This window comes from Zeugodacus cucurbitae, chromosome 3, assembly GCF_028554725.1.
Source record: "Zeugodacus cucurbitae isolate PBARC_wt_2022May chromosome 3, idZeuCucr1.2, whole genome shotgun sequence".
Lineage (NCBI taxonomy): Eukaryota > Metazoa > Arthropoda > Insecta > Diptera > Tephritidae > Zeugodacus > Zeugodacus cucurbitae.
In genome coordinates, this window is record NC_071668.1 from 13821084 (window position 1) to 13846207 (window position 25124).

General features: G+C 36.2%; 2 protein-coding genes across 2 annotated transcripts in view; one reads left to right on the top strand and one right to left on the bottom strand.

Annotated features, from left to right (window-relative positions):
* The first annotated feature begins 412 nt into the window (after nucleotides 1–412).
* LOC105219209 (odorant receptor 22c) lies at nucleotides 413–24396 on the top strand. The gene is given in 9 exon segments (XM_054226289.1): nucleotides 413–1890; nucleotides 2458–2641; nucleotides 4694–4884; nucleotides 7125–7306; nucleotides 8097–8198; nucleotides 8262–8414; nucleotides 8875–8991; nucleotides 23253–23476; nucleotides 23583–24396. Coding segments are annotated over 7 exon segments (1203 nt in total). The 5' UTR covers nucleotides 413–1550; the 3' UTR covers nucleotides 8926–8991; nucleotides 23253–23476; nucleotides 23583–24396.
* A 156-nt stretch (nucleotides 24397–24552) lies between these two features.
* Nucleotides 24553–25124, bottom strand: part of LOC105216606 (uncharacterized) — a 148975-nt gene continuing 148403 nt past the window's right edge. The window contains exon 9 of the transcript XR_008470187.1: nucleotides 24553–24756. The gene's annotated coding sequence lies outside the window, so the exon portion shown is untranslated. The remainder of the gene's footprint in view (nucleotides 24757–25124) is intronic.

Consider the following 25124-nt stretch of genomic DNA (forward strand, 5'->3'; position numbering starts at 1 on the left):
ATTAAATTATTTCTATGAACAATAACTCACACCGAATTTCGTGAAGATATGTAGTAAAATGCGGAAGTTTTCCATACAAGCCCTTGATTCCGTTCGTTCAGTTTGTATGGCAGCTATATGCTATAGTGAACCGATCTGAACAATTTTTTCGGAGATTAAATTATTTCTATGAACAATAACTCACACCAAATTTCGTGAAGATATGTAGTAAAATGCGGAAGTTTTCCATACAAGCCCTTGATTCCGATCGTTAAGTTTGTATGACAGCTATATGCTATAGTGGTCCGATATCGGCAGTTCCGACAAATGAGCAGCTTCTTGAAGAGAAAATAACATCTGCAAAATTTCAAAACGATATGTTAAAAATTGAAGGACTAGTTTGTATATATACAGACAGTTGGACAGACAGACGGACATGGCTAAATCGATTCAGTTCAACATACTGATCATTTATATATATACTTTATAGGGCCTCTGACACTTCCTTCTGGGTGTTACAAACTTCGTGACAAACTTAATATACCCTGTTCAGGGTATAAAGATAATTTGTTAAGTCTTCTTCGCGTAGTTTTTCTTCATCATTTGTTTCTCATGAGAATTAGTACTTCAGTTAAATAACTTTTTTGCTCTTTCCTTTTCTCGAAGCCGGTGTAAACACATATATAAGCTGGAATGGAAGAAATTTTAACTAAATTCGTGAATTAAATGTTCTATTATCGAACTTAAGATCTTTTCTTGTTCTATAGCTTTAAGTGATTTTTCCGATCGATGAATACAGAAAAGGCCTAAGCTATTAAACTACAGAATATGCTTGATGAATTTGGTCTTCAAAGTCCTCTTTATTGAGTTCTTTGCAATCGATCCGAAGTAACGGGGCTCCGCTGTTAGTTTCGAATCTTTATATAGACAATCTTAACAATACGATATCCAAGAAAAATATGAAGTTAGTGCAAATTAATGATACTACATTATCAGTTCATTCCACTGCCGTAGCTCTGAGGGTTTCATACGCCTACTTTGGGATCATGACGAGCTCTTGTACTTCGCTGTCTACCTATGTATGAAAAAATCCACTCCGAACTAAAATCCTACATAATATTACTAATGTATAGATATAGATAGTATGTACATATGTATCTATAAACTTTTTCTCAGTTTATATAATTAAAAGTTTCACCGCTTAATGGAAATTACAAATTTTTAATTACTGTTATGATTTTGAAAGCATTGTTATGAATTTGAAATTCCACTAGCAAACTACATTATAGAACTTTCAGGCATGCAACGTTATTATTTGCCACACAAACATCCCCGCATGTGAAATAGTCAAATCCATATATACATATATGGAGCTGGGTGTAGTAATTATTACCTGAGGGCGTAGCCAATGCATGTAGCATCCATAAATACTGCCGCATTTCGATTAGCAGCATTCGTTACCACGAATTTCATACGTCAAAAGCGTTGCACTGCTTGCGTTGCACGGACACAAACGTTTTCGTTGCTTTGAAATCAGTAAACCATCGTTCGCCGTCCAGCTGTCAAGCAGAATGCGTCGTCTATTGGGTCCACAGGTACCCATCGAACGCAGCTTCTTTCGCATACCACGCTTTTCGGCTCGCATTGCCGCTTTCTGGCCACAAACGTTCAATCGGTCGCTTTACTGGCTAACAGCTTTGCGTTTCTGCGTGAATACCTTTGCCGTTGCCGTCGGTGGTATCGGAGAGACTCTCTACGGTTTCGTTTATTTGCATGATCTCTTTAGCGCGCTCGAGGCTTTCTGTCCGGGTATTACCAAGGTCATTTCACTATTGAAAATGACCATATTCTTTGTTCGCCGCAAGCGTTGGCTACATGTGATAGATGGTATGCGGCAATTGCTATTGTTGGGTAAGTGCTAAGGGCTCAAATGGCTTTACATATAAAGGGTGGTTCATAAGGTGATTCTTGGTTTCGCACGGGAAATCTTGACTAAAAGTCATATCGCCTCAAAACTAAACGACCGGATGTGCCTGCGATAGTCTAGGAATATGTGACCAGCCTTAGGACAGTCGAGTCAAATCCAAAACAGATGACGTGAGTAACTCTAAAAGGATCCACCTCGGAGACGTCGTTGGATTCTTATTGGTCCGAATGTCATGAGAAACCGTTATTAAGCCTATACCAACTCGGGAACTTTGGTCGAATAGTACGTGTGACATCCGTGCATTAAGAAGTTCTTATAGTGATGTGGATAACAAAAATGTCTTCTGAAATTTTTTTTCCGATATTTTCGAACTGAAACCTCCACTTTTTGGACCACCCTCTACATATGCAAGCCACCTATGTACGAGTTTTCTCCTAAATTCCAAATATCCGCGCGCTTGTGTGTCCTATTTTTGGCGTAGTGGCACCGCAATAGTTGTTGTTTTCGTTTAACTTTTCTATTTCCACATTTGTTACTTCGCTTTTACGCAGATACCAGCGCCGAAAAACGCCGCATCATGGAGCCACTGGCCTCGTTCGGTTCGGTGTTGTCCTTTGTGCTGCTCATATCTGGCTCGGTAACGAATACGTTTTTCAACATTTTGCCGCTGCTGAAAATGGGCTACTACAAGTCGCAGTCGCTGGATGTGCCGCTGTTATTGCCCTTCAATGTTATGTAAGTGCGCTTATGCATTATTTTTGGAGCTCTCTTTTTGCCTTTGCACTCTATTTTAGTTGCAACTCGAAGTGTGCACTAAATATTAATTGGAAACTTATTTTGAAGCTTATGAAACTGCAGGCATATAGAAAAGTGAAAGTTACTTTGGCTTAAAGGCTTATCCTTGACCGTAAGCAGTTAAAAGCAAACAGCGAAGTAAAGAACTTTCTTTGAGAGCTGAATATTTGGAAAAATATAGAAGGTGTGTTATTAGTGGGAACTTAATGCTGATGTACACCAAATAGTCTTTAATAAGAAGGGAAAGCACTAATCAAAATTAGTTTGGAATACTCATATTTTCTACTATGCTTTCGAGTATTTCTTTGTTAAACTAATTTGAACTTCACTGTTTATTGATATCGGTTGTAATTGTATACGAGATGAGCTGACTGGGCGTAGGATTTTGTAAGATAAGATACTTATCCAGAGTACTTTACTGTATAGTTGGCGTTCGGGGTTTTCAACGAGCTCTGAAGATATGGCAAATTTGTGAAAGTAAAATACAAGCAATTTCGAACTTTCGAAATTATATCTGCTTCAAGGAGCTATACGAGTATACTTCCAGTTGGAATTTTGTAGAAAGCTTGTGTTGTAAAGAGACATATCTAGTATTCAACTATAGGTGGTTGTTGTTCTATTGCCTGGAAACCCAGTTGATAGGCCTTCACCAAATAAAAGCCGGGTCCGTTCCGATTACGTAGACCGGGATCACACTATACAATATTGAGTACTTCTATCATTATTTCGATGAACAGAGGAAAAGATAATCTTATCTTATAAAGATGGAGGCTGTGAATTGAATGACTGAAAGTGTAGTCACTCAGACTTCTCCGTTTATGTGATCTGTGAATGCTAAAAAGTGGATGGTTTCGGGTGTCCGTTAAGTGGACCAGCGAATCTCCAATTATGAAGGAGTTTTATGTGAAAACGATTGCAGATATAGATAAATAAAACGAATATTTGAAGAGGTACCAACTTTGGAAGGACCAATAGAGGAGATTAACTAAGCTTGAAAGAGATGATATTTTAAAAGTAATTTTCTCCGTCAATCTAGGCTTAGCAAAATTATATTGAGTTATAAAAACCGCCGATTAAGGAGGACCATTTATGGTTCGAATAGCATTATCTCAACACAGAGAACGAGAATAGACGGTGGTGAAAGCGTGACAACTTACTCTAAGAACTTTAATATTCCATCTGGATCTTCAAAGTGGAAATACTAGGCATTGAAAGCACCAACTAATGTGCTTCTTCAAAGGCCTCTCTGTCGATTTCGATCCTCTAATGGTTTCATTGTTTTAAACGGAACAAGTTTGACCCATTTATCTATGGTTGATTCGAAAGTATGTTGGTAGCTAAAATTTTCCGGAACTTGGTGACTTCGAGGTCTTGGAAATGGATTCTCTTTTCTGTATTAAATTCTCAGGCTAGTATTTTGTAATATAAGAGCACTCTGGTATCTCTGAGTTAATCTAGATGCCCTGAGTCTAGTCTCAATATCAGAAATGTTCTTGGAAAATGCTCTCACGGAACTATTAAAAAGGTTCGTCATCTCCTATATTTTACTAAAAATAGAAATTCGATGAAATAATAAAGTTTAAACTTCGATGCCTTACCATGAAATGGTATCGAATAAAAACAATAAAAAAATATTCGCAACATTGAAAAAGCTACATTTTTCCCATATATTTTGTATTTGTTAGAGCACTTCTTTGTTAAATTTTGTGCACAATCTGCTTCCAGTAATTTATAAAATGAAAAGTCATCACTTATGACAACCAGCTGTTATTGCAACAACAAATGCAATAAATCTCGCATGGAGCTACGCTTCCCACCACACACACACTCGCACACTTTCATATATTTATGTTCGCACACATGCAAACTATTCTCTAAATTTGTGCTTGCGCTTGCTCCATGCTATTTGATTGTGCGTATTTTCTGTACCGTTATTTTCAACTTTTTTTTTATTTCTGCCACAAATATGTTTGTTTGTACGTCGATTTGCAGTTTGCCGGAAATGTTCGTCAATTGGCCATATTATCCAGCCACATACCTGGTGCTGACGCTCTCCGGCGCCATGACCGTGTTCAGTTTTAGTGCCGTGGATGGCTTCTTCCTCTGCGCCTGTGTGTACACGAGTGCGCTGTTTCGCATATTGCAACATGACATACGTGGCGCATTCGCTGAATTGCAAGAACGTGAGTAACAAACGGTGCAATAAAATTATTCACATATATACACCCACATACACATGTATACTCGTATATAGATAAGCTATATCTCATCCGCAAAGCACGCAGTTTGTCTCGAACATTAGGCTGGTTTGATATACTTAGAAACGTGTTGAATACGTGGAATATCTTTTAGAAAGGAATGAATTTGGTGATTACCGAACCCATTTTGAACGAGTTCTGGTCTCAATTTTTGAAAGTTATGAGACAGGAACATCAATAGTCAAAGAAAGCTGGGTGGACTAGTGATTAATTTCGATTACCACTGCTAGTTCTTGGGTTTTGAATGTCATCAATTTAACATAGGCGGCTACACTTCTACTGAGTGCCAGGCCATAAAGGCATCGATGGCAACGAAATCGTAAATGGGACTGCCAAGAGTGATATACAGCTGTCACCCGAAGGCATTATCGACATCGGTAAACCCATGCACTGTCTGTACGGTGACATAGACAATAGAACATAGACAATAGCGACACAGAAAAATCACAGATCGCTGGAAGGATCTTCCCGGGGTGTAAAACCGCAAGGTCATGTGCATAGCGGTAGATCAGAAATATGCAAGGTTCCTACTGGCACCCTATAGAAAGGGTTGTAGGACCATGGGAGGCATTCTTACTGGTCACAGCCTTGTAGGGGCACACGCCTATAAGGTGGGGTTGTCAGATCGGGAGGAATGCAGGAAGCGTTAAGAGCGGGGCACCAAGGAAACAGTGGAATATCTCTTGTCAAAGGACCATAACTGTTCTATACGTGGGCTGCAGGCCTTCACACCAACTTAACCTAACATAGGAGATCAATAAATTTTTAAAAGGCTTCAGTATGGTGGTCAGACATCTTAACAACCAACCAGTCAACAATTTAGAAAATATTAAGGATACTAGCGCCTTGAGTCCAATCTATGGTTTAATAAGAGATCAAAGCACTGATCTTTAAACCTTCAAAAATCTATTGCAGTTCCTCCTTGGTTCGCATCATACAAATACAAATAAGTCACAACGAAGATATGTACTCCCTAGTCGAGGCATTTCTTCAAATGAATAATGGTGCAACTATGGCTAATAATATTTACTCCAATCAACTGTGTTGCTACGGTCCCAAGTTCTTGGACCTTGGACAGTTTTATAGTATTCTCGTTGTTTTGGATGGATACTCTTTTGCCGAGTGAAAATCCGAGTCTATTTCGGTTATGTAGACTCGACTGTCGTTGTTTGGTAGTGTTCCACAAGTCCTTTCAAAGCCTAGTATTTCCACTTCGGAGATCCAGACAGGACATACAAGTTTTCAGAGTAAGTCCTCGCGCTTTCACCACCATCTATTCTCGTTCTCAGTGTTGAGGTAATGCTATTCGCAAACGCCAACTAAAACCATTTACTGAAACGTAAACCAGTCTTACTTTACCATATTATCTTGACTTTCAACTGTCTTTTGCTTTAAATTCGCTTTTTCTCAAATAATGGTACACACTAAGGTTCGATATTGAAACTAAGTAAAATGATACCTAAAATATGACTTAAGTTCTTCTCTTGATAACAGTGAAAAAGCAAATAGAAAGGAACATACTTCCCCTTGGTATCTCCGATTACCGACATCTTACCGTGTTTGCCTTCGAATTACAGAATTCAACATTCAGAGCTCACCCCCGTAATTTTTTCCTAGAAGTAAAGTAAATATCTCCACATCTGAGGGGCTGGAGCTTCCCTTCTATGGAACTTGGGTGGTACATACTGTCATATCCTAAAGGGTTCTAGTAATTTTTATTAATTTTCGTAAGGGCCACCCTAATCCTTTTTCAGAAGTACTCATATGTATATATATACATATATTTTAGTGCACCTCCGTATAGATATATATTCGTGATATAACGCATACACGTACCGAATCTCTTAGTCACATATACTCGTACAACACCCACACATATCAAAATACTCTTTCACCGCCACCCATACATACATATACACATTCCTCACCATATGTTGGCCAAAGCGTGCTGCAATTTACTAACTAGACTCGCACTCATCTAAGTCAACGCCAAATAGTGATTGATTCAATTTACAAAATTTTTACCAACTGCCCCACTGCCAGTCTTCTCCTTCCCCTCCTCCTCTGCTTTATCTTCCTAACACACTTGTAACTTTTGCCTTTCCTACTTACATGTCCTCCTTGTATACGCCTGCTTGTTCTGCTGCTGCGGTTGCTGCTGGCAGAGGAGCACTCAACGTTGGCGCAAAATATGCGGATATAGCATCGATTGGCGGTGCTCATTGAACGCCACAACAAAATCATCGATCTGTGCAGCGATTTCGCTTCGGAATTTTCACTCATCATCCTGATGCATTTCCTTTCGGCGTCGTTGGTGTTGTGCTTCAGCATATTGGATTTGATGTTGGTGAGTTGGCCTCGTGTGTGGGTGTGTGTGTCAGCTACTTTGGGTTGTTGACGTGCCTTTCGAGTGTTGCGAATTACTATGTTGTTGCATTGGTGCTTTGTTATTTGTGTTGTTGTTGTTTGTTGGAGTGCCGTCATAACTTTTGCTATCAAGAAAGTAAGTTTCTTTTGTGTTTAACTTTTATTACAACGCCAATATTTTATAATTATTTTCAATGTTGCTGCAGTTTTCACTCATGTCTCATAGTCGCAAAGGCGGGTTAGTGCGGTGTATTGATTTCCAATCCATTACATATAATTACTAATATCATTACAAGCATTTTTACATTACATAATCATTACAGCAATTGTTGTAAATATTTCTATTAATTTTAACCATTACTAGCAATTACATTACTTTTGTTATTGACATCACTAAATATAGGTAATTACATTACCATTACAATTACTTGGATAAATACTTTTTTTTATAGCATTATCATTACTAAAACTTATTTAAATTAATGGTAATTGCGAAATAAATTACTCGACCGAATACTTTATATAGCATTACCATTACCATTACATTTATATTACATATTTAATATTAGCATTATTGAGTATAACAAGTACTCTAACCATTCTGATTTTTATTACTACTAATTTTGTTTCAATTACTTTTATCTTTTATTTTACTACTATGATTACCATTACCATTAACGAAGATTAATGAAAATTAATTTTGAAATGAAGTTACTTATAAATACTGCTATTTTTTGTCTGTGCATTGTTTATAATATTTTCCCATACAGAACTCTACCTCCATAGGCGTGTTGACCTACATCTTCTACAGCATCGCCGCTTTAACTCAACTGGTTCTCTATTGCATAGGCGGCACTTACGTTAGCGAGAGCGTACGTATTGAACACTCCCAGGAGATCACTGAATGTAATTTATTCAATCAAGTTTTATTTCAGAGCCTAAAGGTCGCCGAGGTCATATATGACATCGACTGGTATAAATGTGATGTGCGCACGCGTCGCATGCTGTTGATAATGATTTGTCGTTCGCAGAAGGCGAAAACAATTCAGGTGCCATTTTTTACGCCCTCGCTGCCAGCTTTTCGTTCGGTAAGTAACAGAAGCTAACATATTATCAGGTCTACAACTTTGCTTCCGCCATTTTTTTTTTGTAAATTTAAGGCTTTTTTTGTATAAAAACGGTTACAAATGTCGATGAGCCTCAGTCGCACTTTTCTTGGAATTAAAAAAGGAAAGCAAAATGTCCCGCAAATGTCGAGAATTCGGCTCAAAAAGTGACACTTTCAGTTGAAAATAAGTTTGGGATGCAAACAGATCTCTACAAATATTTTTATTATTATACATTAACCCAAATGTTGACACAAATGTCAAAGATCGATATAAAACGATTTAATCGTTTTAATCGACCAGTGCTTGACCCTAGAGACATCTATTGAAAAACGGCGGAAGCAAAGTTGTAGACCTAATAAATAAATATAGTACTTCCTATGATTTTCTGATCCGTTAGATATATCTTGCTTGTACCTTCAAATTTTTTGCCCCTTTTTAGATCGTCAGCACAGCTGGTTCTTATATAACACTGCTGAAAACGTTCCTATGAACATCGAAGCTGCTTAATTCAAATGTTTTAGAAACCCTAGGATTACAAATAATGAAACACAGAATGGTAAGTATTATCATCATATTATACATATAAATTGCATAAAATAATGTTGTTACCATATAAACTAAGTGACCAAGAAATATCTGGCCAAGGGTGAAATGAGTATGATAAATTTTAGAGAGAACAAGTAAGGAAGGGATAAGTTCGGGTGTAACCGAACATTTTATACTCTCGCAATTTATTTATTTAACTTTATTTATATTATATAATACACAATTTGACCCACATATTCGTCATATATATTGTATAAAGTCCATTGAAAGTTGGAAACCATAATATTAGGTTAGAAGCACCGAGGTCCTCGTGTTCGATATATGGGGCCTTAAAAACCTATGGTCCGATTTCGGCGATTTTTAGAATGGGGCTGCCACACTATTAACATAGTATTTGTGCAAAGTTCTGCACCGATATCTTCACTAGTGCTTACTTTATATATTGTAAAGTAAACAATTCAGAACGCCTTAAAATTCTGGTATATAGGAAGTAGGCGTGGTTGTGAAGCGATTTGGTCTATTTTCACAACATATCATTGGGATGTAAGGAAACTATTACGAACCAAGTTTCATTGAAATCGGTCGAGTAGTTCCTGAGATATGGTTTTTGACCGATAAGTGGGTGACGCCACGCCTATTTTCCATTTTGTAAAAAAAACTGAGTGCAGCTTCCATCTGCCATTTCTTATGTGAAATTTAGTCTTTCTGACGTTTTCCGTTAGTGAGTTAACCCACTTTTAGTAATTTTCAACCTAACCTTTGTATGGGAGGTGGGCGTGGTTATTATCCGATTTCTTTCAATTTTTGACTGTATTAGGAAGTGGCTAAAAAAACGACTGCAGAAAGTTTGGTTTATATAGCTCTATTGGTTTCCGAGATATGTACAAAAAACCTATTTGGGGGTGTGGTCACGCCCACCTCCATAAAAAAAAAGTACATCCAAATATGCCTCTCCATAGTGCGATCCTTCATACCAAATTTTATTTCCAGAGCTTTATTTATGGCTTAGTTATGGCACTTTATGTGTTTTCGGTTTTCGCTAGTTTGTGGGCGTGGCAGTGGTCCGATTTTGCTCATTGACAGACATTCGGATTTGAACTCCACTCTTCACCCTGATCACTTTGGTACATATAACCATATATCTAACTCGTTTAGTTTTGGGTGTTACAAACAGCCGTTATGTGAACAAAACTATCTCTAGCAACTTTGTTGCGAGAGTATAAACAGTATATATCAGTTCTTCAAGAATATCTTCCGTTTTAATCACTTAATTTGAAGTGATCTCGATGTAGTATAGACATATTTCATTATGTTAATGAGTTTACTCTTGCCTTACGCCATCCTCTGGGCCTATAATTAACATGGTAAACCATTGTCGACCCTTTGAGATTTATCATTTTGTCGTATATACCCAGATGTTCATCCAAGTGAAGATTTTAGAAGAACTTTGTCGAAACCCGTAATTGTCGTAATTTTTCAAACGAAACCGGTCTGAAATATAAATTTCAATATGAAATTAAATAATATATATTATCTAGAAGTTAGCTGAGAAAACATATTTTAACTAGAGTTGCCACCTGGTAAAAAAATACTAACATATCTCTTTGACTAATATAAAATATGGTTAACTCTTGCGAGATATTTTGGAAAACCGAATAGGTATATAAAAAATCTGAATAAGTTTTAGAACATTTTGGACATCAGTTTCCATATATTTCACCCGCAGGTCTAAAATCAAAGAATTTTTGTTTCCAGGAATATTAAAACTTGTGATAATTCGTTTAAATTAGTATAATTGAACGAAGTAGTACGAAAGGTCCTTCAAATAGTAAAGCTTCAAGTAATGATTGCTGTTGTAGCATGTTGAGGATTTGGAGGAATGTTGACAACTCTCTTTTTTATCTCCCGAAGACTATGAAATGAGATCTGGACCTAAGAGGTTATTGCGGTTACACTGGTTACCTTTACCTACTCGAAGTGATGGAACCAATATAATTCACTTGTTATGATTAATTTTGATTTCTCTTGTTGATCAGAGCTTTAAAGCCTCACATTCTCTGAAAGCTACAATCGCTGCTGAAAATCTGAATTTCTGAATATATCGTTTTTTATTTCCCAATTATCGCATGATCGAATTCGGCTAATTCCAAACGCACACAGAGATACATATCGCCGCGCTTGTGTCAATAGAATAAACTCGCACTCCAAATCAAACTGTCAGCTTTCCAATGCTATCAACCCCACTGGCAAATTCGTTTGTGACCTACTTTACCAACTGAGCTTATGCCTTTTGCCTTTGGCACAGCCGATGCAACGCTGTGCAAGCTCGCTCGTATGCTCATCATTACCAACGCTAGATGGGTGCCACAATTGACAGTGTCGCCCTCGTGCGGTAAACGTTAGACCACAAAGCCGCGCTTCAAGCCGAGTTTGTGTGTGTGTGGGAGTGAGCGTTGGTGACGACTGCCTCATCCTTGCGGGACCATATGCATTTCGCACGCCAGCGAACCCACAGCTAATTTCACAACCGCCAATGCATGTGCGCGCGCTCAAAAGTATGCTACTCTAATGCGTTTTTATGCGCTTAGCTACTTTTGACTTTACGCCTCAACGCTTCGACGCTTTCATCATGCCAGCAGGGTTCTAACCGCGTTCCCCCGCTGCTGGCTGTCTCTGTTGCTTGTTAATTTGTCACTGATGGATACTTGATTGTCGTGACTTCACCTGCGTTATGTGTTGGATTGTTAGTTGGCGTTGGCGTTGGTGTTGCCGTTTGCCAGTGGGAATGCAACGCATGAGTTCATCACATTTTTAATTATCACGTGCTGTTGCCCACGTGTTTGCGATGCTGTCGTGCTTTTTTCGTTTGCTCCCACTCGACTATATCCACATATACGAGTATACGAGAAAGTTTGCCTGTTGAGCTGCTTGCTTGCTTGCAATTCAATGCTTTGTTTCCTTAGTTTCCAATTCATCGTCCACCATTTCAGCTCTTTGAGGTCGCTCAAAACAACAACACCAACACTATAACGTTGGAATTAAGTGCGCGTTTGATTCAACCGTTTTTCGCTTAACTTTTCCTTTGACACCTTACTATTGTTACTCTAGCCCATTCGAGCTGTGATGACTTGATTGTTGAAACACCGTTTGTCTTCCACAATCGAAATAGCCAGAGAGTTGAGCTCTCTCTCCGTCGAATGGAACTTGATATGCGCGTACATATGTACGCCATTATTGTGTTACAATGCATTTAAAGTGAGCTCCATAGCGAAAATACAATTGGAATCATCTACCTGCCGTTAGCTGGTATGTCTGACTCGGACGCTAAGCCTTTACTTTGATCCTTTTCATTTCGTTCTTCTCAATATCTCTTTTGAAGTCAGTTACTCTCGATACGTACAGGTGACATATTCCAACATTGGAGTGTGCCAGGGTGTATGAGTAACTTTTGAAATAAGTTTAAGCCATTAGTGTTGAGGGAACTTTTGCCTCAGAAACTAGTGCTTATAACAAGCTCAATGGATATCCTCTAGATTTCTGGCGTCAAACCACACTCCGTCTACACTAACACTCTATCCATTAAAAATTAAATTTTCCATACATTAGGTGGTATAAATCATCGTTTTTAAAACGTAAACAAACCTGACCACGTGACGTGGAGGTCATTGACCTTTGGCCGGGGTTTGTTTACCTTTTGGTGGAGGTCAATGACTTTTGGCCGGGGTTTGTTTACCTTTTGGTGGAGGTCAATGACCTTTGGCAGGGGTTTGTTTACCTTTTTGTCGAGGTCAATGACCTTTGGTCGGAGTTTGTTTAAATTTTAGCTGAGGTTATCGAACTTTGGACGGTTTTTTTTATTCAAGGGGCTCATGCTGGATGAGGTTGTTTTAAATTTTGAGGGGTCACGTGCGTCCAAATTTAATTATGTTTTGGGAAGTTATGTAAGGTAAGGTTTGATTACATTTGGGAGAGTCATCTTAGGTGAGGTTGCTTACATGTTGAGAGTGACGTTGGTTCTGCGAAATTTAGGTGGGATAGGTTGTGGTTCACGTGATTTTTTTACATTTTGGTGATCTCTACATGTTTAAGAGTCATGTAGGGTTAAGTTTGTTAACAGTTTGGAGTCAAGTGGAGCAAAGGCTTTCGCTTTGTAAAGGGTCACGTGGGGCGGGTTTGTTTGTAATTTCTGGGGTCAGGTTGAGCAACTTTGAGAAGACTTTGCGGGTGAGGTTTGTTGATGTGCATATTAAATTTATTAGGATGGGTTATGTTTGCTTATATTTGGGAGTGTGGTTTATTTACGTTTTGGTCGAGGTCAGTGGTTTTTGGGCTACCTTTGTTTATATTTTGGCCGAAGTTTATCAAGTGGTTTGGGGTAATTTTGTTCAAAATTTTGGGGATGAAGCTTCTTACGTTTTTGTCGGTTACGTTGGGAGAGGTTTATTTAAATTTGTAAGGTTCACTTGGGATCAGCTCTTACATTCTGAGGGGACACGTCGGATGCGGTTAATTAAGATTTTGGGGTTCACGTGGTCTTTTATTGTTGGAAGTCTCTTGGGATGCGAGTTATTTAAATTTTGAGGGGTTACCAGAAGGAGTTTTTTATATATTGCGCGAGGAGGGGGATAAGGTTTTTTTATATTTTCAGTGGTCACGTGGGCTAAGGTTTGTTTCCAATTAGAGGGTCACATCAGATAGGTTTATTAAAATTTAGGGAACCCTTGGAGTAGGTTTGCTTAATTTTAAAGGTCGCGTGGGATGAGATTTTTTACATTGGAGGTTTTTGGGCTCAAGTTTGTTTGCATTTTGAAGGGTGGCGTAGAATCTTGCGTGCATACAACGTGAAGGTCACGTGGGGTACATTTTTTTACTATTTGGCTGGTCATGTGTTACCATGTTTGTCGTGGGTCAATATTGTTGTTTTTGTGAAGCCACTTGAACCTAGATGTGCTTAAATTTTGGGAGTTACGTCGGTTAGATTTGTTTTCATTTTGGTAGTCCCGACGAATCGTGTTTGTTTATAATTTTGGGGAAGGCCAGGCTTTTTCACATTTTGGGGGGTCACGAGAGATCAGGGTTGTTAAGTTTCGGGAGGTCACGTGGGACCATGTTTGGATACATTTTGAGTGTCACTTGGCGTCAGATTTGTTTACAATTTTGAGGACACTTGTTGTTGTGTTTATTTACGTTTTGGAGGGTGTTTCTTATAAAACTACAATATTATTATATCTTACATAGATTATAGAAATGGAGCATTAGATAGGTTTCTAACCTGATAAATAATAAGTTCTTTCGTCTTTCGCAAGTCCATAGCTCTGAAAGTTCATAGCTATAAGTTATTTTATGATTTACTTTATTTAGGGAGATTATTCAATTTTTTTGTATGGAAGTCTTCCATAAAAGCCCTTGATTCCGATTGTTCAGTTTGTATGGCTGCTATATGCTATAGTGAACCGATCTGAACAATTTTTTCGGAGATTAAATTATTTCTATGAACAATAACTCACACCAAATTTCGTGAAGATATGTAGTAAAATGCGGAAATTTTCCATACAAGCTCTTGATTCCGATTGTTCAGTTTGTACGGCAGCTATATGCTATAGTGAACCGATCTGATCTATTTTTTCGGAGATTAAATTATTTCTATAAACAATAACTCACACCAAATTTCGTGAAGATATGTAGTAAAATGCGGAAATTTTCCATACAAGCTCTTGATTCCGATCGTTCAGTTTGTATGGCAGCTGTATGCTATAGTGAACCGATCTGAACAATTTTTTGGAGATTAAATTATTTCTATAAACAATAACTCACACCAAATTTCGTGAAGATACCAACGTCAAATGCGAAAATTTTCCATAAAAGCCCTTGATTCCGATCGTTCAGTTTGTATGGCAGCTATATGCTATAGTGAACCGATCTGAACAATTTTTCGGAGATTAAATTATTTCTATAAACAGTAACTCACACCAAATTTCGTGAAGATATGTAGTAAAATGCGGAAATTTTCTTTACAAGCCCTTGATTCCGATTGTTCAGTTTGTATTGCAGCTATATGCTATAGTAAACCGATCTGAACTATATGCTATAGTGGTCCGATATCGGCAGTTCCGACAAATGAGCAGCTTCTTGAAGAGAAAATAACATCTGCAAAATTTCAAAATGATATCTTATATATTGAAGGACTAGTTCGTATATATGTATACAGACAGACGGACGGACATGGCTAAATCGACTCAGTTCAACATACTGATCATTTATATATATATACTTTGCAGGGCCTCCAAATTTCGTGAAGATATGTAGTAAAATGCGGAAGCTGTCCATACAAGCCCTTGGTTCCGATCGTTCAGTTTGTATGGCAGCTATATGCTATAGTGAACCGATCTGAACAATTTTTTCGGAGATTAAATTATTTCTATGAACAATAACTCACACCAAATTTCGTGAAGATATGTAGTAAAATGCGGAAATTTTCCTTACAAGCCCTTGATTCCGATCGTTCAGTTTGTATGGCAGCTATATGCTATAGTGAACCGATCTGAACAATTTTTTCGGAGATTAAATTATTTCTATGGACAAGAGATCACACCAAATTTCGTGAAGATATGTAGTAAAATGCGGAAGTTGTCCATATAAGCCCTTGATTCCGATCGTTCAGTTTGTATGGCAGCTATATGCTATAGTGAACCGATCTGAACTATTTTTTCGGAGATTAAATTATTTCTATGAGCAATAACTCACACCAAATTTCGTGAAGATACCACGTCAAATGCGAAAATTTTCCATACAAGCCCTTGATTCCGATCGTTCAGTTTGTATGGCAGCTATATGCTATAGTGAACCGATCTGAACAATTTTTTCGGAGATTAAATTATTTCTATGGACAAGAGATCACACCAAATTTCGTGAAGATATGTAGTAAAATGCGGAAGTTTTCCAAACAAGACCTTGATTCCGATCGTTCAGTTTGTATGGCAGCTATATGCTATAGTGAACCGATTTGAACAATTTTTCGGAGATTAAATTATTTCTATAAACAATAACTCACACCAAATTTCGTGAAGATATGTAGTAAAATGCGGAAATTTTCCTTACAAGCCCTTGATTCCGATTGTTCAGTTTGTATGGCAGCTATATGCTATAGTGAACCGATCTGAACAATTTTTTCGGAGATTAAATTATTTCTATAAACAATAACTCACACCAAATTTCGTGAAGATATGTAGTAAAATGCGGAAGTTTTCCATACAAGACCTTGATTCCGATCGTTCAGTTTGTATGGCAGCTATATGCTATAGTGAACCGATTTGAACAATTTTTCGGAGATTAAATTATTTCTATAAACAATAACTCACACCAAATTTCGTGAAGATATGTAGTAAAATGCGGAAATTTTCCTTACAAGCCCTTGATTCCGATCGTTCAGTTTGTATGGCAGCTATATGCTATAGTGAACCGATCTGAACAATTTTTCGGAGATTAAATTATTTCTATAAACAATAACTCACACCAAATTTCGTGAAGATATGTAGTAAAATGCGGAAATTTTCCTTACAAGCCCTTGATTCCGATTGTTCAGTTTGTATGGCAGCTATATGCTATAGTAAACCGATCTGAACAATTTTTTCTGAGATTAAATTATTTCTATGAACAATAACTCACTCCAAATTTCGTGAAGATACCACGTCAAATGCGAAAATTTTCCATACAAGCCCTTGATTCCGATCGTTCAGTTTGTATGGCAGCTGTATGCTATAGTGAACCGATCTGAACAATTTTTTCTGAGATTAAATTATTTCTATGAACAATAACTCACACCAAATTTCGTGAAGATATGTAGTAAAATGCGGAAATTTTCCTTACAAGCCCTTGATTCCGATCGTTCAGTTTGTATGGCAGCTATATGCTATAGTGAACCGATCTGAACAATTTTTCGGAGATTAAATTATTTCTATAAACAATAACTCACACCAAATTTCGTGAAGATATGTAGTAAAATGCGAAAATTTTCCATACAAGCCCTTGATTCCGATCGTTCAGTTTGTATGGCAGCTGTATGCTATAGTGAACCGATCTGAACAATTTTTCTGAGATTAAATTATTTCTATAAACAATAACTCACACCAAATTTCGTGAAGATATGTAGTAAAATGCGGAAATTTTCCTTACAAGCCCTTGATTCCGATCGTTCAGTTTGTATGGCAGCTATATGCTATAGTGAACCGATCTGAACAATTTTTCGGAGATTAAATTATTTCTATAAACAATAACTCACACCAAATTTCGTGAAGATATGTAGTAAAATGCGGAAATTTTCCTTACAAGCCCTTGATTCCGATCGTTCAGTTTGTATGGCAGCTATATGCTATAGTGAACCGATCTGAACAATTTTTTCGGAGATTAAATTATTTCTATAAACAATAACTCACACCAAATTTTGTGAAGATATGTAGTAAAATGCGGAAGTTGTTCATATAAGCCCTTGATTCCGATCGTTCAGTTTGTATGGCAACTATATGCTATAGTCAACCGATCTGAACTATTTTTTCGGAGATTAAATTATTTCTATAAACAATAACTCACACCAAATTTCGTGAAGATATGTAGTAAAATGCGGAAATTTTCCTTACAAGCCCTTGATTCCGATTGTTCAGTTTGTATGGCAGCTATATGCTATAGTAAACCGATCTGAACAATTTTTTCTGAGATTAAATTATTTCTATGAACAATAACTCACTCCAAATTTCGTGAAGATACCACGTCAAATGCGAAAATTTTCCATACAAGCCCTTGATTCCGATCGTTCAGTTTGTATGGCAGCTGTATGCTATAGTGAACCGATCTGAACAATTTTTCGGAGATTAAATTATTTCTATAAACAATAACTCACACCAAATTTCGTGAAGATATGTAGTAAAATGCGGAAATTTTCCTTACAAGCCCTTGATTCCGATCGTTCAGTTTGTATGGCAGCTATATGCTATAGTGAACCGATCTGAACAATTTTTTGGAGATTAAATTATTTCTATAAACAATAACTCACACCAAATTTTGTGAAGATATGTAGTAAAATGCGGAAGTTTTCCATACAAGCCCTTGATTCCGATCGTTCAGTTTGTATGGCAGCTATATGCTATAGTGAACCGATCTGAACTATTTTTTCGGAGATTAAATTATTTCTATAAACAATAACTCACACCAAATTTCGTGAAGATATGTGGTAAAATGCGGAAATTTTCCTTACAAGCCCTTCATTCCGATCGTTCAGTTTGTATGGCAGCTATATGCTATAGTGAACCGATCTGAACAATTTTTTCGGAGATTAAATTATTTCTATGGACAAGAGATCACACCAAATTTCGTGAAGATATGTAGTAAAATGCGGAAGTTGTCCATATAAGCCCTTGATTCCGATCGTTCAGTTTGTATGGCAGCTATATGCTATAGTGAACCGATCTGAACTATTTTTTCGGAGATTAAATTATTTCTATGAGCAATAACGCACACCAAATTTCGTGAAGATATGTAGTAAAATGCGGAAGTTGTCCATATAAGCCCTTGATTCCGATCGTTCAGTTTGTATGGCAACTATATGCTATAGTGAACCGATCTGAATTATTTTTGCGGAGATTAAATTATTTCTATGAACAATAACTCTCACCAAATTTCGTGAAGATATGTAGTAAAATGCGGAAGTTTTCCATACAAGCCCTTGATTCCGATCGTTCATTTTGTATGGCAGCTATATGCTATAGTGAACCGATCTGAACAATTTTTCGGAGATTAAATTATTTCTATAAACAATAACTCACACCAAATTTCGTGAAGATATGTAGTAAAATGCGAAAATTTTCCATACAAGCCCTTGATTCCGATCGTTCAGTTTGTATGGCAGCTGTATGCTATAGTGAACCGATCTGAACAATTTTTCTGAGATTAAATTATTTCTATAAACAATAACTCACACCAAATTTCGTGAAGATATGTAGTAAAATGCGGAAATTTTCCTTACAAGCCCTTGATTCCGATCGTTCAGTTTGTATGGCAGCTATATGCTATAGTGAACCGATCTGAACAATTTTTCGGAGATTAAATTATTTCTATAAACAATAACTCACACCAAATTTCGTGAAGATATGTAGTAAAATGCGGAAATTTTCCTTACAAGCCCTTGATTCCGATCGTTCAGTTTGTATGGCAACTATATGCTATAGTCAACCGATCTGAACTATTTTTTCGGAGATTAAATTATTTCTATAAACAATAACTCACACCAAATTTCGTGAAGATATGTAGTAAAATGCGGAAATTTTCCTTACAAGCCCTTGATTCCGATTGTTCAGTTTGTATGGCAGCTATATGCTATAGTAAACCGATCTGAACAATTTTTTCTGAGATTAAATTATTTCTATGAACAATAACTCACTCCAAATTTCGTGAAGATACCACGTCAAATGCGAAAATTTTCCATACAAGCCCTTGATTCCGATCGTTCAGTTTGTATGGCAGCTGTATGCTATAGTGAACCGATCTGAACAATTTTTCGGAGATTAAATTATTTCTATAAACAATAACTCACACCAAATTTCGTGAAGATATGTAGTAAAATGCGGAAATTTTCCTTACAAGCCCTTGATTCCGATCGTTCAGTTTGTATGGCAGCTATATGCTATAGTGAACCGATCTGAACAATTTTTTGGAGATTAAATTATTTCTATAAACAATAACTCACACCAAATTTTGTGAAGATATGTAGTAAAATGCGGAAGTTTTCCATACAAGCCCTTGATTCCGATCGTTCAGTTTGTATGGCAGCTATATGCTATAGTGAACCGATCTGAACTATTTTTTCGGAGATTAAATTATTTCTATAAACAATAACTCACACCAAATTTCGTGAAGATATGTGGTAAAATGCGGAAATTTTCCTTACAAGCCCTTCATTCCGATCGTTCAGTTTGTATGGCAGCTATATGCTATAGTGAACCGATCTGAACAATTTTTTCGGAGATTAAATTATTTCTATGGACAAGAGATCACACCAAATTTCGTGAAGATATGTAGTAAAATGCGGAAGTTGTCCATATAAGCCCTTGATTCCGATCGTTCAGTTTGTATGGCAGCTATATGCTATAGTGAACCGATCTGAACTATTTTTTCGGAGATTAAATTATTTCTATGAGCAATAACGCACACCAAATTTCGTGAAGATATGTAGTAAAATGCGGAAGTTGTCCATATAAGCCCTTGATTCCGATCGTTCAGTTTGTATGGCAACTATATGCTATAGTGAACCGATCTGAATTATTTTTGCGGAGATTAAATTATTTCTATGAACAATAACTCTCACCAAATTTCGTGAAGATATGTAGTAAAATGCGGAAGTTTTCCATACAAGCCCTTGATTCCGATCGTTCATTTTGTATGGTAGCTATATGCTATTGTGAACCGATCTGAACTATTTTTTCGGATATTTAATTATTTCTATGAGCAATAACTCACACCAAATGTTGTGAAGATATGTAGTAAAATGCGGAAGTTTTCCATACAAACCATTGATTCCGATCGTTCAGTTTGTATGGCAGCTACATGCTATAGTGAACCGATCTGAACTATTTTTTCGGAGATTAAATTATTTCTATGAGCAATAACTCACACCAAATTTCGTGAAGATATGTAGTAAAATGCAGAAGTTTTCCATACAAGCCCTTGATTCCGATCATTCAGTTTGTATGGCAGCTATATGCTATAGTGAACCGATCTGAACTATTTTTTCGGATATTTAATTATTTCTATGAGCAATAACTCACACCAAATTTCGTGAAGATATGTAGTAAAATGAGGAAGTTTTCCATACAAGCCCTTGGTTCCGATCGTTCATTTTGTATGGCAGCTATATGCTATAGTGAACCGATCTGAACTATTTTTTCGGATATTTAATTATTTCTATGAGCAATAACTCACACCAAATTTCGTGAAGATATGTAGTAAAATGCAGAAGTTTTCCATACAAGCCCTTGATTCCGGTCGTTCATTTTGTATGGCAGCTATATGCTATAGTGAACCGATCTGAACTATTTTTTCGGATATTTAATTATTTCTATGAGCAATAACTCACACCAAATTTCGTGAAGATATGTAGTAAAATGCGGAAGTTTTCCATACAAGCCCTTGATTCCGATCGTTCATTTTGTATGGCAGCTATATGCTATAGTGAACCGATCTGAACTATTTTTTCGGATATTTAATTATTTCTAAGAGCAATAACTCACACCAAATTTCGTGAAGATATGTAGTAAAATGAGGAAGTTTTCCATACAAGCCCTTGGTTCCGATCGTTCATTTTGTATGGCAGCTATATGCTATAGTGAACCGATCTGAACTATTTTTTCGGATATTAAATTATTTCTATGAGCAATAACTCACACCAAATTTCGTGAAGATATGTAGTAAAATGCGGAAATTTTCCTTACAAGCCCTTCATTCCGATCGTTCAGTTTGTATGGCAGCTATATGCTATAGTGAACCGATCTGAACAATTTTTTCGGAGATTAAATTATTTCTATGGACAAGAGATCACACCAAATTTCGTGAAGATATGTAGTAAAATGCGGAAGTTGTCCATATAAGCCCTTGATTCCGATCGTTCAGTTTGTATGGCAGCTATATGCTATAGTGAACCGATCTGAACTATTTTTTCGGAGATTAAATTATTTCTATGAACAATAACTCACACCAAATTTCGTGAAGATATGTAGTAAAATGCGGAAGTTTTCCATACAAGCCCTTGATTCCGATCGTTCATTTTGTATGGCAGCTATATGCTATAGTGAACCGATCTGAACTATTTTTTCGGATATTTAATTATTTCTATGAGCAATAACTCACACCAAATTTTGTGAAGATATGTAGTAAAATGCGGAAGTTTTCCATACCAGCCCTTGATTCCGATCGTTCATTTTGTATGGCAGCTATATGCTATAGTGAACCGATCTGAACAATTTTTTCGGAGATTAAATTATTTCTATGGACAAGAGATCACACCAAATTTCGTGAAGATATGTAGTAAAATGCGGAAGTTGTCCATATAAGCCCTTGATTCCGATCGTTCAGTTTGTATGGCAGCTATATGCTATAGTGAACCGATCTGAACTATTTTTTCGGATATTTAATTATTTCTATGAGCAATAACTCACACCAAATTTTGTGAAGATACCACGTCAAATGCGAAAATTTTCCATACAAGCCCTTGATTCCGATCGTTCAGTTTGTATGGCAGCTATATGCTATAGTGAACCGATCTGAACTATTTTTTCGGAGATTAAATTATTTCTATGAACAATAACTTACACCACATTTCGTGAAGATATGTTGTAAAATGCGGAAGTTTTCCATACAAGCCCTTTATTCCGATCGTTCATTTTGTATGGCAGCTATATGCTATAGTAAACCGATCTGAACTATTTTTTCGGATATTAAATTATTTCTATGAGCAATAACTCACACCAAATTTCGTGAAGATATGTAGTAAAATGCGGAAGTTTTCCATACAAGCCCTTGATTCCGATCGTTCAGTTTGTATGGCAGCTATATGCTATAGTGAACCGATCTGAACAATTTTTTCGGAGATTAAATTATTTCTATAAATAATAACTCACACCAAATTTCGTGAAGATATGTAGTAAAATGCGGAAATTTTCCATACAAGCCCTTGATTCCGATCGTTCAGTTTGTATGGCAGCTATATGCTATAGTGAACCGATCTGAACTATTTTTTCGGAGATTAAATTATTTCTATGAACAATAACTCACACCACATTTCGTGAAGATATGTTGTAAAATGCGGAAGTTTTCCATACAAGCCATTGATTCCGATCGATTGTATGGCAGCTATATGATATAGTGGTCCGATATCGGCAGTTCCGACAAATGAGCAGCTTCTTGCAGAGAAAATAACATCTGCAAAATTTCAAAGCGATATCTTAAAAACTAAAGGACTAGTTCGTATATATACAGACAGACGGACAGACAGACGGGCATGGCTAGATCGACTCAGTTCAACATACTGATCATTTATATATACATACTTTATAGGGCCTCCGACGCTTCCTTCTGGGTGTTACAAATTTCGTGACAAACTAGATATACCCTATTCAGGGTATAAATAGGGATAGTTTCCGTGAACAATTACAGCCAAATTTCTATTATCCAACCATTAAATAATACTAATTAGATTTCTCCCACTCTCTTTTTATTATAAATGTTTAGGTTTAATAAAGCTAGATATAAAATAAAATAACATAAAATAAATAAAAGCTAAAAACTTAATTAATAAATAAAACAAAAATGTTGAAGAAACATCCATCAATTTTGCCCGACTGCTGCCAGGTTCCCATTACGAGCCCATAAAAGAAGGCAGTGCCGATATACGTTGCACGTGCCATTCTCAACTATTTCGGCGCCATTACTTGCATACCTCCATATACATATAGGTAAGTAAAATCAACAAAGGGGAATGAAAACTTAACTTAATATGTGCGTAAGAGATCAGAAGATCGTTCTCCTTATTTTCATTTACATTTATTTTTACAATAACAGGTGCTGCTACCAATCGACATACTCACATTATTTACATATACATATGCTCGCATAGTACAAATATCAAAGCGAAAAACAATAACAACGCAAACGCCCAGCAAAATTCCACCCACTAGCATTTTTACCTACCAGACGATCGGAGTAAACAACAAACAACAATTTCATTAAAAGTAAACAACACAACTATTGTGTTATTGCAGACATTCCTGAGCACAACAACAAAGTAATAAAGTCTCTCAATATGCAATTGTGACAACAATAACTTGTGTTTTCATTTTCGCTTATATGCTGCTGTTTCGCTGTTACATGCAATGTTGGTGTTGTGATGAGTCGAATGACCAGTCGCACATGAATTTCAGCGCAGGTTACAACAATAAAAATATGCAGGCAACAGCGCCATCCACAGGGAAATAGCAGTGACTGTTATGTTAAGGCACTGTTGCTCTATTACAGAGCTATGTTAATAACAGTGCATCAACCTACTGCTGATTCTGTTGGCCTAGTACTTTGCTGGGATTCTGCTAAAGGAAATTTCGCGCAGATTTCATGAAATGACAACAGGGTGACTCAGATGATTATTTTTTTTTTTTAATTTTATAATTATGGAATGCTTGCGTGGATTTTTGGTAATAAAAAATTGATTTATGGAAATGGAAGGGCAAGCAATTTAATTTAATTTAAAAAAATTAATCACAATTTATTAAAATTTTTCTTTTAGAAATGTTTTCTTTTTTTTATCTATTTTACATATAATACTAACAACCTTAAACAAAATATTTTTTTTTTATAAAATAAAAAATGATTCATGGAAATGGTAGGGACGAAGATTTTAACTGAATTAAACGATTTTAATATTAAATATTTTTAGGGAAATTTATTGAAATTTTTATATGAGGCATTATTTCCATCTGTTTATTTTATGATACTAACAACCTTATACAATTTTTGTAAATCAAATAAAACAAGCTTTTTTTAAGTTATTTTCACAAAGAACTTTTTATTGTCTTAACATATTTCAGCCAGCGCATATTCAGTTCTATAGGAGCTTTAAGGAGATTGGCAGTCGGATAAAAGATCACTTCCTTCTCTCATCCTTCTTAGTCTGGTCGCAGCAAAAAATAGCTTCACTACAATAAGTGCACTTTGTCAGCGTGGGAACCAACTGAAATGAGAACTACATAAACATTTAAATAGAAGAAATTATTTAAATTAAATAAATAGTAATAACGTCCGATAAAAAAATACTGTTGACTAAATAGTATTTATTTAAAATTAAAAATAATAATATTATAGTATAAATATATGTACAAATGGTTGAGTTTTCATAGTTATAGACATAAAACAAAAATAAATTATAAATGAATAAAAAATATAATTTTTGAATATAAAACAAATTAAAAGCTAAGAGAGAATAAATAATATAATATTATAAAAAATTATTAAAATATAATAAAAATTAAATAAATATTAAAAAAAGTGAGAAAAATAAAAAAAAAATGAAAAATTAATAAAAAAACATGTTAAAATATTATAAAATAAACA